A 17,651-nucleotide genomic window follows, 5' to 3' on the forward strand; every position below is an offset into this window, starting at 1 on the left:
CTACTCCATAGAACCTGTGAATATGTGGAAAAGGGGACTTTGCAGATGTGATTAGGGTTAAGGACCCTGAGCTAGGGTGGACTAGCCTGGATTATCTTGGTGGGCCCAATCTAATCACACTCCTTAAAGGTAGAAGAGACAGAAGGGTGAGTCAGAAATGAGGTATGAGAATAATTCAACCCTCCAGCTCTGAAGATGGAGGAAGGGAACCACAACCTCAGGAATACAGAAGCCTTTTAGAAATCAGAGAAGGCAAGGAAACAGATGAGAGTCTCCGGAAAGGAATGTAGCCCTGCCAACACCTTGATTTTAGCCCACTGAGACTCACAAGACCATCAGATAATAAATCTGTTTTAAACCACTAGTTTTATGGCAATTTGTTATGGCATTATATACAGAAAATAAATACAGAGCCTATCAGCAGTTCAGGATTGCTGATGAAGAAGGAATCTATGGCACAAGTTGAGACTAGAAGGCCTAAGGTCCTTGCCACTAACTTCTCCCATGACCTTGGGCAAGTCAAATCACATACCTGTCCATTCACCCACCCACTCACTCATTCACTCAATTTTGTTCATTCAACAAACATTTTCAGCTTCACAGAGATTATGTTTCATCTGGATCTTGAAGGACAAGTAAAAGCTTGTCATGGAGAAAGGTGCATCTTTAGGTTTCAGGAGGTAGCATGATGTGGTATAAGAATATCTTAGCTTTGTCACTTATTACATGGTTTTCTGAGCTAGACAAGTTCTCTAAGCCTCACTTTTCCCACTTGTAAAGAAGAGAAAATAACAATTACCTTCCAGAATTGTTATGTGGATCAAATAAGATCATAGTTGGGAAAGCACTTAGTAAGTATAGGTTTTCTTGTTGTTAATCGATCATAAATGAAAATAAGACATCTCTGAAATCAGATCAATATGATTGACATAAGACTTTTCCAAGAATATTCACATATACGGCATTGCAAAGTGGGGCATGCTTGCTCACCAGGTAGAGGGTGCAAGGCCTAACTCCACTGCCTCGTCAGCCACTTACTCGATACCTTGTGCCCACTGGTGTCCTTTAAAATAAAGGTATCCAGCCCTGACTGGTGTGGCTCAGTTGGTTGGGGGTCATCACTCAAAATGAAATGTCGCCAGTTCGATTCCAAGTCAGGACACATGCCTGGGTTGCAGGTTTGGTCCTTGGTCGGGTCGCATATGAGAGGCAACTGATCAATGTTTCTCTCCCTCTCTCTTCCTTCCCTCTCTCTAAAAATAAATAAATAAAAATCTCTTTAAAAAAATTGTTAAGCCCTGGCTGGTATGGCTCAGTGGATTGAGCACCAGCCTATGAACCAAAGGGTCGCCAGTTTGATTCCCAGCCAGGGCACATGCCTGGGTTGCGGGCCAGGTCCCCAGTTCAGGGCATGCGGGAGGCAATTGATTGATGTTTCTCTCCCTCTCTTTCTCTCTCCCTTCCCCTCTCTCAAAGAACAAATAAATAAAATCTTTTAAAACATTGTTAACAATAATAAAATAAAATAAAGTTATCCACTCACAGAGACCCTGTTAAGTGCCAGGTCCAAAGGCTTTCACCCAGTTGGCCCCCAACTTCCCAGACCACGTGAGGACAGTGAGGCCACTTATCTCCCTCGCCTCTTGGGACACTCTCCTCCTTGGCCTTCATGTCCCAGTGCAGAATCCTGGCTCTCTTCTTCTCCCTCTAATTATATTCCCTCTGCCTTTTTACTGGCTCCTCTTCTTCCACCCACTTCCCCACCAGGAATCTTCCAAGTTCTATCCCTTAGCCCTTTAATCTTTTCTTTTACCCAGAGAATTCATCCACTTAGGTGATTTTAAGCAAATGACTTCCAAATATGTATTTTTAGTTTAAATTTCTCATGTGAGCTTCAGTCCCACATCTCCAACTAACAGACAATTCTACCTGCAAAGTTCCAGTTGGAGCAAAATGCTAGGGGCATTGCTAAAATGGGAATACTAGGAGAAACCCTGCATTCAAGGTACACAAGAAAGGCCACTAAATTCTGCTTAAAAGAGATGAGTTTGAGCAGATGGCAGAACCCACAGAGATGGTCCACTAACATAAAGGCACATATGGCGAGGGTCCAGGGCACAATGGCAGTCTGCTGCTAACCAAGAAAGTGCACTGTCCCAAGAGACCTGGGCTCTCGTTATATCTCTGGTGCTAACTCACTATGTGGCCCTGGATAAGTCACTTCATCTCTCTGGGTCTGTTTCCTCCTTTATAAATTTAGGTAGCTAAATGGAGTTAAGTGTTATGAACCTAACATTTACAAAGTACAGAAACAGCAAAAATTGTAAGATCTCAATAGTCAATGGACAAAGAACATAAACAATTCATTAAAAAAGGAGAAGGTGCCAATAAACACATAGAAAACAATTCATTCTCTGTGGCAAGTGAAAACAACCTATTTTAACCTATTAATTAGTAAGATTTTAAGAAAATGGTAGGAATATAAATTGAAACAGCATTTCTAAAAATCTAAGATTCCAAATGGAATCAGGATGGGAGATACATATCCAAGAGCTGTCTGAATTAAGGCCTCCGTTAAGTTCGAGAGTGGACAGACAGGCTCTCTGCTGAAATACTTTAAAGTGGCAGCAAGACTAAGGTTGGAGTTTTAGGGGAAAGCTCCCCATTAGGAAACAGAGGACAGGGACTGAAGAAACAGAGAAAGACAAGAAATGGGGATCTAAAAAGCTACAAAGAGTCATGGAGAAAAATCTTATTTGAACTTGTCATTTTCATCCATTCGATGAATACACCCTGAGCTCCGTCTATATGCCACACTAACACTGGAAATGCCACACCAAAGTGTGTCACATAGTCCTGCCGGCCTAGGGTTACTGTTTAGTAAATAAAAAAATACAGAAGTAAACAAATAAGTAATTACAAATTCAGGTAAGGGCTACGAAAGAAACATTAAAAAAACCAATTGGCAACAAGTTCAATGTCATTTATGTTGACAGTAAAGAGATTAATCAATGGTCTCAAATTCATGGTTTCCAGGAAAATGAGGAATAAGTCAAGACTATTGGACTTGGATGGAATGAAATCACTTGTATCCTGGGAGAGAATAATAGTAGTTGTGGGCGCAGCCAGCACAGAAAGCGTTCAATGAGGGAATGGGAGGTACAGAAATGGGAGTTGTGATTATTAATCATTTTTAAAGGAATCTGGCTATAAAGGGAAGAAGAAAAACAAAGTGTCTGTAAGAGATAGCAAAGACAATTAAAGGGCAAGATTTGTGTCTGTCTGAAGGCAGAAAGGACCAGCGAAGAGGGTAAGAATGGCAACAAAATAGAGAGACATCGTGGCCTCCTCATCTCCATAGTCGATCCTTACTAAGTCCAGTGTGTTCTTCCTGATGGGGTCTTTCTACAGATCTGTCCGTCAACAGAATCTCTCCTATTTTAAAATGACAACTTTATTCAACTCCACGTTCCCTTTCTGATATTACTTTTTTCTTTCAATTCTTGAAAGAATTATTTTCACAGCTTCATTTCTTTACCACCTTCTCATTCTTCAACCTTCTGCCCCTAACCCTACCCTTGACTTTACCAAAATAATTTATGATCTTAACTTGCAAAATCTAATATGTAATTTTTAGACTTAACATATTTGACTCTTTGAGAACAACGAATGCCACTGACCTAGAAATACTCCATCCCATTTCAAGACAATGTTCCCTCCTGTTTCCCTTATCACATCTTCTCAGTCTCCTCCGATAAGTCTCCTAAATATTGGTATGCTTCAAGATTTTGGATTTAGCTCTATGCTTTTCTCTGTTTAAAAAGGTTTTTTTAATCCTCACCCAAGGATATATTTATTGATTTGAGGGAGAGAGAGACACATCGATTGGTTGCCTCCTGTATGTGCCCCAACCAGGGATAGAACCCGCAACCTAGGTATGTGCCCTGACTAGAGATTTAACACACAACTTACGGTGTATGAGATGATGCTCCAACCAACTGAGCCACCCAGCCTGGGCTATGCTTTTCTTAAATACTCTTCCTGGGCAAGCTTATCTATTTCCTTTGCCTCAGTTTCTAACTGTATGTTGACGATGATGCCCAAGTATATACTTAAGAGTCTCTCCTTAGCTTCAGCCTTGTACATCCACCATTCTCTTGGACATTTCCTCTCGGATGTCTCACTGCATGTCACACACAGTAAGTCTAAAACTGAATGTATTGATCTCCCCACCTCCAAACCTGCTGTTCCCCATCTTAATGCGTGGAATTCCTATACACCTATTTGGCCATAACAGAAATCCAGGCTTCAGCCTTCACTCCCAACATCCAATCTCTCTCCGGGTTCTTTGGGATTTTACTCCATTTATGTCTCTTGGTTCCAACTATACTTCTCCATCCCCATGACTACTGCCCCATCCAGGCTACCCACATTTCTCAACCAGATGTTTTAGTAGCCTCCTCACTGGGCTTTCTCCTTCTAGGTTTGCTTTTCTCCAATACGCTCCCCACATGGCAGCCAGATGATGTTTTTCTAAAATGCTAATGTGTATATGTCACTCCTCCATTCAAAATCCAGTCAAATTCCAGTCAATAATTACATCGACTACCTTTAGGGTCTCAGGGTTTATCATGGACTAAAGCTACCCTTTCACTGCAGTAAAACTAGATTCTAGATTAAAACAAACAAACAAACAAAAAAAACACCTCATTCCCTCTTTCAAAAATATAAGCAGAGCCCTGGCTGGCATGGCTTAGTGGATTGAGTGCCAGCCTGTGAACTAAAGGGTTGCTGGTTCGATTCCCAGTCAGGGCACATGCCTGGGTTGCAGACCAGGTCTTGGGGGTGTGCAAGAGGCAATCACACATTGATGTTTCTCTCCCTTTCTCCCTCCCTTCCCCTCTCTCTATAAATAAATAAATAAAGTAAGTAAGTAAGTAAGCAAGCAGAAGCTAAAGGGTTAGGCTCAGAGAGGGGTAGGGTTAAACTAAGGGCTGATGTGAATAGCCACACTGCTGAAATACTTACGTTCGGGTCAGTGGTGAAGAGGGAGAGCTAATCCTGGGACTCTCATACTGACCTGGGATCCCTGAGAAGTGTGCTCAAGTATTCCAGGTCAGAAGTGACCCTTCACTATTGCTAGAAACAAAAAAAGAAAAGAAGCTAATCCCCTCTAGAGGGAAGTGTCTCCAATTTAGTCCCACGCAGTTCCCATAGATTGAAAGAAAATAATGTCTCATAATTAAAAATCAACAAACACATGAGAAGGCAAGCACCATTAGTCAGCAGAAACAATAAACAATAGATTTAAACCACCAAGGACTACACATATGAGAACAGTCAGATGAGAAATACAGAAGAACTACACATTAAATGTTTAAAGAAATAAAAGGCACAATCATAAGAATATACAAATAATATTTAGATGAGGCAGATTTAGGGAGAAATGAAGCTTATAAAAATGAAAAATAATTTTTGATAAAGAATTCAATGTACAGATTAAATAGCAAATTAGAGTCAGCTAAAAAGAGAATTAGTGATTTGGAAGATCTGTATCCGAAGAAACTGCCCAGGACATTACAAGAGACAAGAAGATAAAAAAAATATATGACAAACAAGCTAAGGGATATGAAAAAGAAAAGGTCGAACATACTTCTAATTGTAGAATCCCAGAACAAAGAAATAAAATGAAAGAGAGGTACTTTTGAAGGGTTAATGGCTATAAAATTTCTACAAATGTGCATAAACCTGCACGTCCAAGAAGTATAATAAATCTTGGTTAAATAAAAAGAAATCTATATTGTGGGAACCATTCTACAAGACACCCCCCAATGATCCTCAACCCTCGGTATTCATAACATGTGTGTAGTTGCCCCCAAATCGTACCAGGGGTGGTCTGTGTGCCCAACCGAGTATGACAGACGCAATGGTATGTCACTTCTGAGGTTAGGTTATAAAAGACACTGTAGCTTCCATATTGGTTGTCCTCTCCTGGATCACCTGTTCGGGAGAACGTCAGCTGCCATGTCATGAGCTGCCTTAAGGAGAGGCCTGAGTGTTGTAGAACTAAGGCCTCCTACCAGCCATCCTGGGAGTGAGCCATTTCGAGTCGATCCTTAAGCCCTGGTCAAATGTTCAGATGACTATAGCCACAGCCAACAGCCTGACTGAACCTCTAAGAGACTATGAGCCAGAACCACCAGATAAGCAGCTCTCAGATTCCTGACTTTCAGAAAAACTATGTGAGATAAAAATACTTAAGCTGCTAAATTTTTAAAAAAGATGTTGTTTATTTATTTTTAGAAAGAGGGAAAGGGAGGGAGAAAGAGGAAGAGAAACCTCAATCTGTTGACTTTCACATGCCCCCAACTGGGGACCCATCCTGCAACCCAGGCATGCGGCCTGACCGGGAATCGAACTGGTGACTTCTCAGTTCGAAGGCTGATGCTCAATTCACTGAGCTACACCAGCCAGGGCAACCTGCTAAATTTGGGGGTAATTTTTATACAGGGATAGATAACTAATACACATGCTAAGACTAAAAAGTTTTGAATGGCTTACAAAGAACCTTCTCTGATACAGACCGTCTCCCCAGCTTGAAGTCAAACACATCAAGCTTCTTTCAGTTTCTGCAATGCATCCTGCTCTCTCCCACCTCCACCCCTGTGTAGAGCTCACATAATATATCCCCTGCCTGACACATTCTTCAACATCTCCTCCTCTACTCCCAAAACATATACTCCTTAGGCTAACTTCTCCCGATCATCAGAGCATTCATCACATTGTCCGATAAAGTCTTGTTAACTTGTCTGTCCTTCCATTAGACTGCAGGCTTCAAAGAGGTGTACAAAATATCTGCCTCCATTATTATGCTGGCACAGTTCCTAGCACAAAGAAGGCCCTCAGTAAATATTTGTCTGTTACAGCCCACAGGACAGGGACAGGCAGGAGGCTAAAGGTGGAAGAATGTAAACATGCTCAGGCAATGATACAAATGAATCTTGAGCTTAGCAATTGTCTTAAGTACAAAGAAATCAAGAAACCCTTCTACTCCGTACAACCTGAGGTTTAGGGAAGCTTGGGGTACGGTCAAGACACAAAAGTTACATGGTTTCCAGCTCCTCCCAAGTCAAGCCACCTTGCTGTGGTTTCATTATGATTCTTGAATTGAAATCGCTGATCAGACACACCCATTCTTAAAAGCATACTCAAAGAACAAATAGAAATGATTTTTAAAAAATTATCATGGTCTGTATTTGTAGAATAATTCTAGCCTATTGTGTTGATATTTAAGATCTGATCATAAATAGTAACTATGGTGTGTGCCTAAATATGAACAGATACATACATATATGTAAATATATACATGTCATAAAATATTAATCACTAGTACCCTCTACTGGTGGAAATGCCTTATCTGCTCATATGAATGGTCTTATTGCCCTCTAGTGACCACAACCTATAAAGAGAAAATCCGCCAGCAGATGGGAGCAGTTCCTTGGCTATAATGATAGGGTTTTATGTTCTTTAAGCATCTAATTTTCTCAGATTCTGGTTTATATTACAGGGGTGCAACTCTCAAGACTCTAAGGGGGTCTCTGGGGGATTTCACACAGCTCTTGCCAGCTGTTAGCACCAGTATGAAGCTGCTCTCTCTTCTGCTTCTCATGAACAAGAGGTCAAGGGGAGGCAGAGAAGGCAATGGCTGAACGAGTGTGAGGGCAAGAACAGCAGCTGTGAATGACTACCCTGGACTCCCCAGGGAGTTGGGAGCAGCTTGAAGAACACATGTTGGCCCTTCCTTGAATGTTATTCACAGTTGTATACTGTACTAAAATGGCAATTCAACACAGTCCCTGACTTACCTTTTAAATATCTCCAATGCTATAACAAATGATGTAGCAGCAAGGGATGCTATCATTTTGTTTTTATTTATCATACTTTGCAAGTTATTTCTACTCAAGACAGAAAAGCCAAGCCTCTTTCAAGAGTTAACTGAAATGTCGCCTCTTCCATGAAGCCTTTCTTGAATTCTCCAGGTAAAAGTGATTACTCCATTCTTTATGCCAGCATATACCTTACATAGATCAGAGTGGTACTCAGGACATTTTAATTTTTTTATTTCCAGCCTATAATTTCTTAATGTTCACATTTGTCTACGTGCTTATTTTTCCACCAAACCCTAAGTTCCTTGAGATCACAAACCATGTCTTATTTTTGCACACCCAGGATCAAGCACGCTCAAAATGTTACCTATCCAAAGATCCCTACCAGTTACCAGTTCATGAGGTTAGCATAGAAACTGAAGTATTTAGAAACTTTTAGAGCAATTTGACAGTAATTCTATACCTGTTGAATACAATTTTTAAAAAGGGGGCTTGTATTTTGTGTATTTTATTTTTCTGGTAATTAAAAAAATGTGTATGATGAGGTCTGTCCAGAAAAAGTCCAGCCATTGTTTATATAACGAGATCATTTTGCGTGACATCATTGTAACCTGGCAGCCAGGAAGATTGGACTGAAATGCACATGTGTGAATAATGACGACTTCACTGTACTAGTCAGTGGGGGCAGTAGACACCACTGAGTGAGCATGTGTACTGTGTGGCTGTCGCATTCAAAATGACTGAGCAAGTAGAGCAACAAATCTACATCAAATTTTGCATTAAGCTTGAACATTCCTCCATGGAAATTATTTAGATGATTCAGAAGGCCGCAGCTATGGCAACTGGTGATTGGCAGCTGCACCATGACAACACGCCTGCTCATGTATCATGTCTCATGCAGAGTTTTTCTGTGAAACATGAAATCTCCCAGGTGACTCGGCCACCCTATAGCCCAGATTTGGTGCCCTGTGACTTCTGACTTTTCCCCAAAACAAAATCACCTTTGAAAAGGAAGAGATTTCAGACCATTGATAAGATTCAGGAAAATATGACAGGGCAGCTTGATGGTGATTGGGAGAACTGTGTGAGGTCCCAAGGTGCCTACTTCAAAGAGGACTGAGGTATCATTGTCCTATATACAATGTTTCTTTGTATCAACAATCTTCTTCAATAAATGTCTCTTTTTCATATTACATGGCTGGATATCTTCTGTACAGACCTGTAATATGAAAATCTAGTGTGCTACCAATGGAAACTTTTTAGAACAATAGTCTCTTACCACATAGAGTTTGAAAAGCACATAACTGTTGAGTGAGGGAGGAAAGGAAGGAAGGAGACAAAATATAACACTTTGTATAACATTCAGAAAGAACATACCTATCCTTGTTGATTTTAAAACTTCCCTGGAGGGTATTTTCTTCTTTAATTCTTGTAAGGTTTCAACTAGATTCTCTTTGGTTTGATCAGGAAGCTCCAACATAGTTTTCCATCTTTTTATGTCTTCTACAACCACAACTCTCTGGGAAAAAGAACAGTCATTTGGAAAATGGAACATTTTCATTAGAAAGACATCTGCCTTCACCTGAGCTAATGGGGCTCCTATTGACATGTGAATTATTGATTACGACCTGAACCACAGCACAGTGTGTGTGATAGCCCCAAATGATGGGTAATTGCTTAAAAGCAGGTCCTGCTTACTGCAAATCAGGAAGAGAGTTGCATCTATTAGGAAAAGTGCAAGTTTTAATCTTACCATGTCAGACACCACTGGGCACTTAGCAGTGAGAAGCAATAAGGATAAGAAGAAAAGAAAAACGATGCTGAGGTGAATCAACCCTATAGCTCACTTAAGTGTTTTAATTCATAGACAAGGACAGAGAGCAGAAAAGTCATAAAGACATATTTATTTCAACAATAAAAGCACACTTCAACAGTTCCCACTTCCTAGATGATATAATTCAAACTGTCTCGTGTTTGAAGAATTTTTTAAAACTTCAAACACAGAAAGGTAGACTAATTAAGTATTTATAATAAAAAAGTGAATGTTTTGCCATTTTTTATAAATAAAACATAACAAAGTTTCAATTTCCTTATATCCTTCACCAAACTCATTCCCCTCCTTTTGTTCCTAGAAAAACTACCATACTTCCATTTAGTATAAAATTTTAACAATTAAGGAATATGGGAGAAAGGATAGGAAAGTTCTTTGTTCTGTGTTGCAACTTTTCTGTAGTTTCTACAGTAAACAGGCACAAAATAATAACGTTGTTTTTATAATTAAAAAGTTCTTACCTAGATGGTTATTACCCTGGGGAGGGGACCCAGTTAGAGAATGGAAGGGGGTGTAGGGGGCTCTGGGATCCTGGCAATGTTCTGCTTCTTCATGTGGATATTGGTGACACAGGTATGTTCACTTTGTGAAAATCTGTCAAGATGTACACTCATGGCCTGTCCACTTTTCTACATGCGATAGTTTAATAAAAAGCAGCAACAAAAAAGTCTCAACTGCCTCCCGGGCTGGGGTCTGCTTCCTGCCTAGCAGTAGTGCTAGGAGGAGGAGACATGAGACTCTCTTGCTTCCGTGTCTTTGTTCCTCCTCCTCTCCCATCTGCTTCCTTACTTTGATCTCTGACTCTTCCAGGTTCAAAGATCGGAAAAGCAGGTGAGGGAAAGACAGGAAAAGCCCTCCTTTCCATTGTGATACTATGCTAATCAGGTTTTAGTGCACTGGGATATTTTCAATAGGAAGAAGGTATAAACATCATATCGTTCTGCAACTTGCTTTTTCACTCAATATATTTTCTTCGTTTATTCACGTTGATATATATAAAGCCAGATGAACCACTTTAATAGTATTTTATATACAAATGTCTTAGAGCTTTAAAACCTATTCTCCTAATGAATATTCAGGGTTATAGATAATGTGAATTTAAACTATATATACACAGAGATATATAAATGTAAATATACAGATATATATCTCCATGCACAGTAATAAGTGTGGGGTTCTACTTCATTATAGTGAACTCTTTTTTTAATCCAAAACCCTGGGAAGTCCACAATCTTTATGCTGTTTCATTGGACTAATGGAATTTCTCTAGTTCATTTTTCTCAAGCACGCTAGCCCTGTTTTAGCTCTCAGCTTCAAATGGGGGTTATTAGCCTGAGGACTTATTTGCAATCCCCGTACTGGCCCTAAAACCCCAGCCCCATAAGCATTACATCTGGTTTCAATAGAACTATTCAACTTCAGCTCCCACTTGCAGTTCTGGGTTTACATTTCCTCTTTTCTCCTTGTACCTAAGGATTTCTTGTTCTTGCTTTCGAGTTTAGCTCTATGTTAGGAGACTTTTTATTTAGCATTTCCACATGGTCAAAATGAGGTTCAGGGTTCCACTCAGCTCATTCTAGCATATGGAACTACAGAAGTCCACGCTCTTCTGCACAGCATAGAAGGCCTTACGTGACTTGGCTTCTGACATCCTTTCAGCTTCATCATTTGCTGCAGATACACCAAAGGGTCTAAAGCTGCCTAAACGAATCACAGTATTTCACTCTCTGCCTCGGATGTTCTTTCTTTGCCTATTTATTTTTTAAGATTCTCTTTAAGCATCACCTCTTCTATGAAGCCATTCTTGCCTCTCTCCAACCACATTTGACCATACTCCTTGTTGGGTCCCTTGGTATTCTGTACAGACTTCTATTACTGTATCTCTGCTTTCTGCATATACTTATCTACAAGGCTGTCTGCCCCACTGGACTGTGAGCGACTTGAGGGCTGGAACAATTCATTTGTCTCTCTATCCCCAGTGCTCAGTACGTGTAATTGAACAAAGCCATTTCTACCCTCAAAGACTAAGTACAGCATAGCTTTCAGATCTGAAATTTTAGGACAGAAATAGAAAAATATAGCAGCCAGTTTCAGAGCAGAATTCCATACACACAAAGAATGTTTCCTTATTTCTGTCCAAATATGGGCCCCAAACAGATATTTCAAGTTTGTATCAGAATTATGGAGAGGAACAAGGGAAGTGAACATGAAATACCAATGGGGCAGCTACAATGAGTAGTGGAACAGTTTTTGCCAGAAAGAAGAGGTGTTATTCAAACACATCCGGTTTTATAATTATGGCTGGCTGAAATATCAGGTTTGACAAAACCAATTAGGGACAACGATTCTCTCATAAGCAATCACATGGGCACCATTCCACTGGTTGGGGCAGGAGACAGATGTTGGCTAGTCAATCCCACAAAGGAAGAAAAGGTTTACAGAGCATTCTTAAGTGCTAAACCTAAAAGAATTAGTGTATTCTAGAATCTTTAATAAAATAAAATCTCCTATTGCAACCAACAGAAGAAATCACATTCCCTTAAGGGAATAAGAAGGGATTAACCAAAGTAACCTTTACCATTCAAATACACCCTGCATGAGCTCTACTGAGTATCACTTTCACTGAATGTGATAAGGCTGTGGCAAAATTACTTGCACTATACTGATAACAGAAGTACAATGGTCCTAATATTCTAAGATTTTTACACTTCCTCTGCATGGCATTCAGAAACTCCACTTTTTAGAAACAGTTTATCGTATAAGGGGCAGACTGTTGAATCAGATCATCTAGTTCAAATCCCAGCTCTGCCATTTATAGCTGCATGACTTTGAGCAAACTACTTACTCTCTCTGTGCCTTAGATTCTTCAACTGTAAAATATAAATGATAAAAGCATCCATTTCACAGAGCTGTTATTAGAATTTAGAGTTAATTTATGGAAAGCACTTAGCACGATGCCTGGCCCATTGGAATGGGTTCAGTAAATGTCAGTAGTAGTCATTACTACTATCATCATCATCATCAGGGTTCTCAGTTTTAGTTTTACTGCACAAGCCTCTCTTTTCTGTACATGAAAAAAGGAAACTTGGTTTTTACTACATTCCAGGCACAATGCCTAGCCCTTTCAACGTGCATTTATTTATTTAGCCCTTATAACAACACTGCAGGTTAGATATTGTTACTTCTGATGTCACTGATGAGGAAATTGAGGCTTGAACATTCAGCACATTTTTTGGCATCAAAATGTGATGCTGGTGTGGGGAGTAAGTCATCTGGCAGAGAGTAGCGCTAACTAACTCTCCAGAACTCACACTGAATTCAACTTGGTTGTAATTTATCATTGTGTGCACGTGAAAGTAAGCAGGTAGGTGTGCATAAAAGAAAGAGGACAGCAGGTACCACTTATTGAATGGTTATCTGCCACTACTTCCTTCTACTTAGCCAAATCTTTCCATCTCCTTTAGGGTGCTCTGACCACTAAAATAGACGCTGAGCTCTCTTCTCTCTTAACTCTCATTGCCCAAAAACTAAATTTGTCATGGATCACTATGATTTTATATCATTACTTAAGAATTTCTTATGCTATGATCCACTAACAGGAAATCTCACGAGGGCTCATACTTTGACCTTGAATTTCTCTTATGTTCCCTAGAGTACCTAGCACAGGGCTGGACATAAAATTATTTCACAATAATATTTATAGAGCCCTGACTGGCGTGGCTCAGTTGGATGGGTATTGCTCCACAAAATGGAAGGTCACCAGTTTGATTCCAGGTCAGAGCACATGCCTGAGTACACATGCTCTGGCCCGGGCCTGGATGCTGTTCCTCTCTCACACTGATGTTTCTCACCCTCTCTTTCTCCCTCCCTTCCCCCTCTCTAAAAATAAATAAGTAAAATCTTCAAAAAAATAATATTTATAGAATAGTTTAATATCTAGATCCTGCAAGGGTACCTCCAAATAAAGATGATTCTTATTTACTCAATAAACTTCTACTTACAATGCAGTAGGCACTGTGTTAGGTACTGGAGCAGAATTAGAACAAAGTACGACACTGAGGCCCCCGTCTGCAGGAGTTCACAGTAGACTGGGGAACTGCAGGTAATCAGGTAAACATAATACAGTGAGGTAAGTGCTGTAACAGATAGTTGAGCCCAGTGCTAAGAGAGAAGAATGAACTCCCCCGAAGGACCTGGAAAGCCTTTCAATAGCCACTTAACAAAAATTTACTGACTATTTATGTATGTGTCAAGCACTGTGATAGGTCCAAGAATACAGAGGTAAATAAAATAACCAAGGTCCCTGTACTCATGAAATTTATAATCTACAATTCACAGGGAAAGTTGCATTTGTGTGGGTTGACAAAGGAGTAGGAATTCACTCTGTAAAAAGAAAGAGAAAGGTTTTCCAGGAAAAGGGACCAGCAATATTCAAAGCCCTGGAGGCATGAAAGAGAATAGCTTATACAGAGAACAGCAAGAAATGGGGTGCGGCTGGAAAGTATTCCTGTGAATAGGAAGCTACGAGGGATGAGACAACAGGCTCGTGGGGTCAGAGCAGAAAAGGTAACACACGCCATGCCAAGGCTTTTGGAGTTTTAGTTCATTTGGTCACTCAGAAAAATGTGTTGCAGACCTCTATATGCTAAGCCCTGTGCTAGGCACAGGGGACACAAAATAAGTAACTTGTCCAACATCACACCAGCAGTAATGGCAGAGGTGGGATTTTAACATAGACAGTTTGGCTTCAGAGTCTGTGTTTTTAATAACTATACCATATCATTTCCAAGACAAGGGAGTAAATCCATTCTAAGCAAACGGGAAAGCATATACAAAGGTACAGAGGTATGAAAGAGCACGTATTTGGTAAATTGTGAGTGGTTGACACTGGATGAAGTGTACATACGGAGAGCCAGCAGGGGATGAGGCAGGCAGGTGCCAGGTCATAGAGGGCCTTGGGTCTCACGTAGAGAAATGTCTTTATTGATAGGTAAGGAGAAACCACTGAAGGATTAGGCAGGGAGATGACTTGAGTAGATTTTCATTTTTTTTAAGATTTACTTCTCTGGCTAACATGTGGAGGGGAGAATGACGGGGAATGCTAAGTTAAGAGACCATGGTACTGCTCCACATAAGAACTATTAACAGTTTTGAATTTATAGCGGGAGGTGTTAAGGACAGGAAAGATTTTTAGGAAGCAGGGCTGAAAAACTGCATACAAGAGAGAAAAGAGTTAAGGATTGTTTCTGTTTCTAGTCCTAGTTACTGGATATATGGACACAAAGTAAATACAGGAGAATAAAGAACAAGCTTGAAAGAAAAGCTATTGCATTTAATAGAAATGGTATTCCGTATGCCTACTGTTTCTTCTGATTCCATAATCTTCCTATGGAATCATACAGTGTTTCTGAACTAGGACACAAAAGTAGAGACACAGAGGGGAGAAGGGACAGGCAGAAGTAAAGTAGAATATGGGTGTTTATATGTGAGTGTTCGTATAGTTTAATTATTACCCTCCTCTTTTTCTTCCAGACAGTCTGATACCACAATCCCACCCACCACTGTCCGTCACTGAGAATCACTGCTGTATACAATTATCCGTGAGTATTGAAAAAACAGAGACAGTTGACAACTTGAATGTGTTCCATGAAGTCACAGAACTGTGAGACAAGGAGTGATTTTAAAGATGATCTGGAGTTCAGTAGGTCTCAAGCAACCAACCAAGGGCTGCTTGGAAATGAGGATATTTTTGGTTAGCACCACGGGAGGTGTCTGAGGGCTAGGGATGCTAAACTTCCTACAACTCACAGGACAGTTCCAAACAATTAATAATTATTTTACCCCAAATGACAACAGTACTCTTTAAAAAAAACAGTGACATTGTTCAACCCTACGTTTTAGGAATGAGGACACACTGAGATCCCGCAGAAGGAAATGACTTGCTGAAGATCACCCAGCTGCACAGCAAGGACTGGAACCCGGGGCTGCTGTTTCCACTCCCCTGCACTGCTTCCTTACCTGGAGCTGGTACACCTGTGGCATATCTAGAAGAAGAGTCCACCTGAGTACACAAGTCAAGTGCACAGAATGCCACCTTGCTATCACAATTCTCTGCACATTTTGTCTAGCCTCAAATTCCACTCTCACCCTCAGAAATCTAGGCTGGAGGACCAAGTTAAGTAGTCATCAGCATGGGAAGTCTCAACATGAATGAGGTCACCCTGGCTAAAAACATAAAATGTATAACAAAGCTCTTGGGAAACATTAGAAGTCTAGTGGAGGAAGAGAAACCAATAAAGGACAGTCAGATACGGAGGAGGAGAGGTTCAAGAAGACAAAGGGAACTAATCATAAGCAGGGTTTTGTTTTGTTTAGTAAAATAATAATTACTTTACCATTAATTGGGTGTCAATGTTGACGGACTTTCTTGGTTGTCTATCCTGTCTATTCCTTGATTCTTTCTTGCTAAAACACTCTGGCTGCAAAGGGTCCACTACAACAGCCTCTTTCCCACTCTCAGCTGTAGCTATGGAGGTCACGTGATACAGTTCTGGCCAACAAGATAGGAGAGTACACAGTCATCACCCAGCCTTACGAGCGTACACAGGGTACATAGAATCACTCAGTACTTTAACATTCCTAATGGACAAAATTTTGCACAAGAATAACACAGGGGGCAAAACATACTAAAACGCCAAAGTAATGAAAAGAGTGTAAGAGAAACATGGGAATTGATCAATAAGTCAGTAGAGGGTACGGGGGAAACTTAGGAGTGGTCAGGAACACATCCGAGAGGAAGCACAGCAAAAATAATTCACAGGTCTCCCACAGAACTTCTCCACACCACCTTGCTATCACAGTCCGTTGCACGTTTTCTTTAGTCCCAGATCCCCTCTCACCTTCAGAGATTCAATCGTGGCCTGCTTGTAAATCTTTCTTCCAGGATCTTTCTTCTGAGGACTACTCTGAGGCCTAGGCGTTCGAATAACGAATTTATCCATTTCTAGGGGACTCCAACTACCTTCACGAGCCTGCGGTGTGTTCTGCTCAAGAAAGAGGGCAGATTCTAAAACGTCATCCAAACTGCTGGGATGTGTGTTCCCTAAAGTGACACAATTGGGTTCTCTACATTCTGGAAGCATTCCTGAACCACGAAGACTATTGGCTGGAATTTACGGGATGGTTTCTTGGAAAAGGTAGCATCTTTCTAAGAACTGAAACTTGTACAATGATGGGTTTCAGTTAGGAAGGGCCCAGCTTTCAGAAGCGCATACTGTGGCGGGGACCCCAAACTGGCCTAGGCCAATACCGATCCTAGTGACAAGCCTCTTCCAACTTAAGTTGGGTTGTGTTAGAGTTAAAGTTCCACTGGGTCCAACAAAGCTCTCTTAACAACCACCCCAGCATAGCCGCAATCCCAAGGGTTCCCTTAGTAACCAGCAATCAACAACCGCTACCATATCTCCACAGGGTCCTCCCAACAAGCACCCATCTCCATGAACTGCTTGGAGGTCAGAGGACCCTACCCGCGACTACAGTCTTCCGGATCCCCAAGCAAAAGTAAAAACCATCTTCCTCTTCCCTCAGCACTCAGGACCCCAGAAAGGGGAACTAGCAACAAACGCACCAGGAAAAGCAACCCTGGCAGCAGCTAAGCCCCTCCAGAGAACACCTCCTGAGGCCTCCAAGCCTGATGAAACTAAACGAATGCTTCTTCCCTGGGCGGTAGTTGTCCGGAGGAGCCTCAGGAGCACAGCAAACCACATTCCCCAGAATGCAGTGCGAAGGGAGGGGCTGCTGTCGCGCCAGGGGTGGCTGTAGTTCTTCCAGACCACTCTTCCCGACCGCACCGTGCGCCTCCTGCCAGTGGAGAACTACGTGTCCCAGCGTGCCCGTCAAAGGGAATAAAGGAGCCAAGGGGGCCGGCGTGCTCC

The 17,651-nt window shown here is 41.1% G+C and overlaps 1 protein-coding gene across 2 annotated transcripts in view; it reads right to left on the bottom strand.

The window, feature by feature from the left end:
• TCEANC2 (transcription elongation factor A N-terminal and central domain containing 2) overlaps positions 1-17,610 on the bottom strand; it is a 31,431-nt gene extending 13,821 nt beyond the window's left edge. Inside the window, exons 1-3 of one of the 2 annotated variants that reach the window (XM_045856870.1) lie at positions 17,345-17,610; positions 16,617-16,760; positions 9,264-9,405 (exon numbers count right to left, since the gene is read on the bottom strand). In XM_045856870.1, the coding sequence (XP_045712826.1) occupies positions 9,264-9,405; positions 16,617-16,718 (244 nt within the window). In that variant the 5' untranslated portion in view covers positions 16,719-16,760; positions 17,345-17,610. Of the gene's footprint in view, positions 1-9,263; positions 9,406-16,616; positions 16,761-17,243 lie in introns of both variants that reach the window. The other variant, XM_045856878.1, reaches the window with a different exon arrangement.
• Positions 17,611-17,651: the final 41 nt, after the last annotated feature.

The sequence above is a fragment of the Phyllostomus hastatus genome, unplaced genomic scaffold, assembly GCF_019186645.2.
Source record: "Phyllostomus hastatus isolate PE091 unplaced genomic scaffold, TTU_PhHast_1.1 phas_contig_147, whole genome shotgun sequence".
NCBI classification, from domain to species: domain Eukaryota; kingdom Metazoa; phylum Chordata; class Mammalia; order Chiroptera; family Phyllostomidae; genus Phyllostomus; species Phyllostomus hastatus.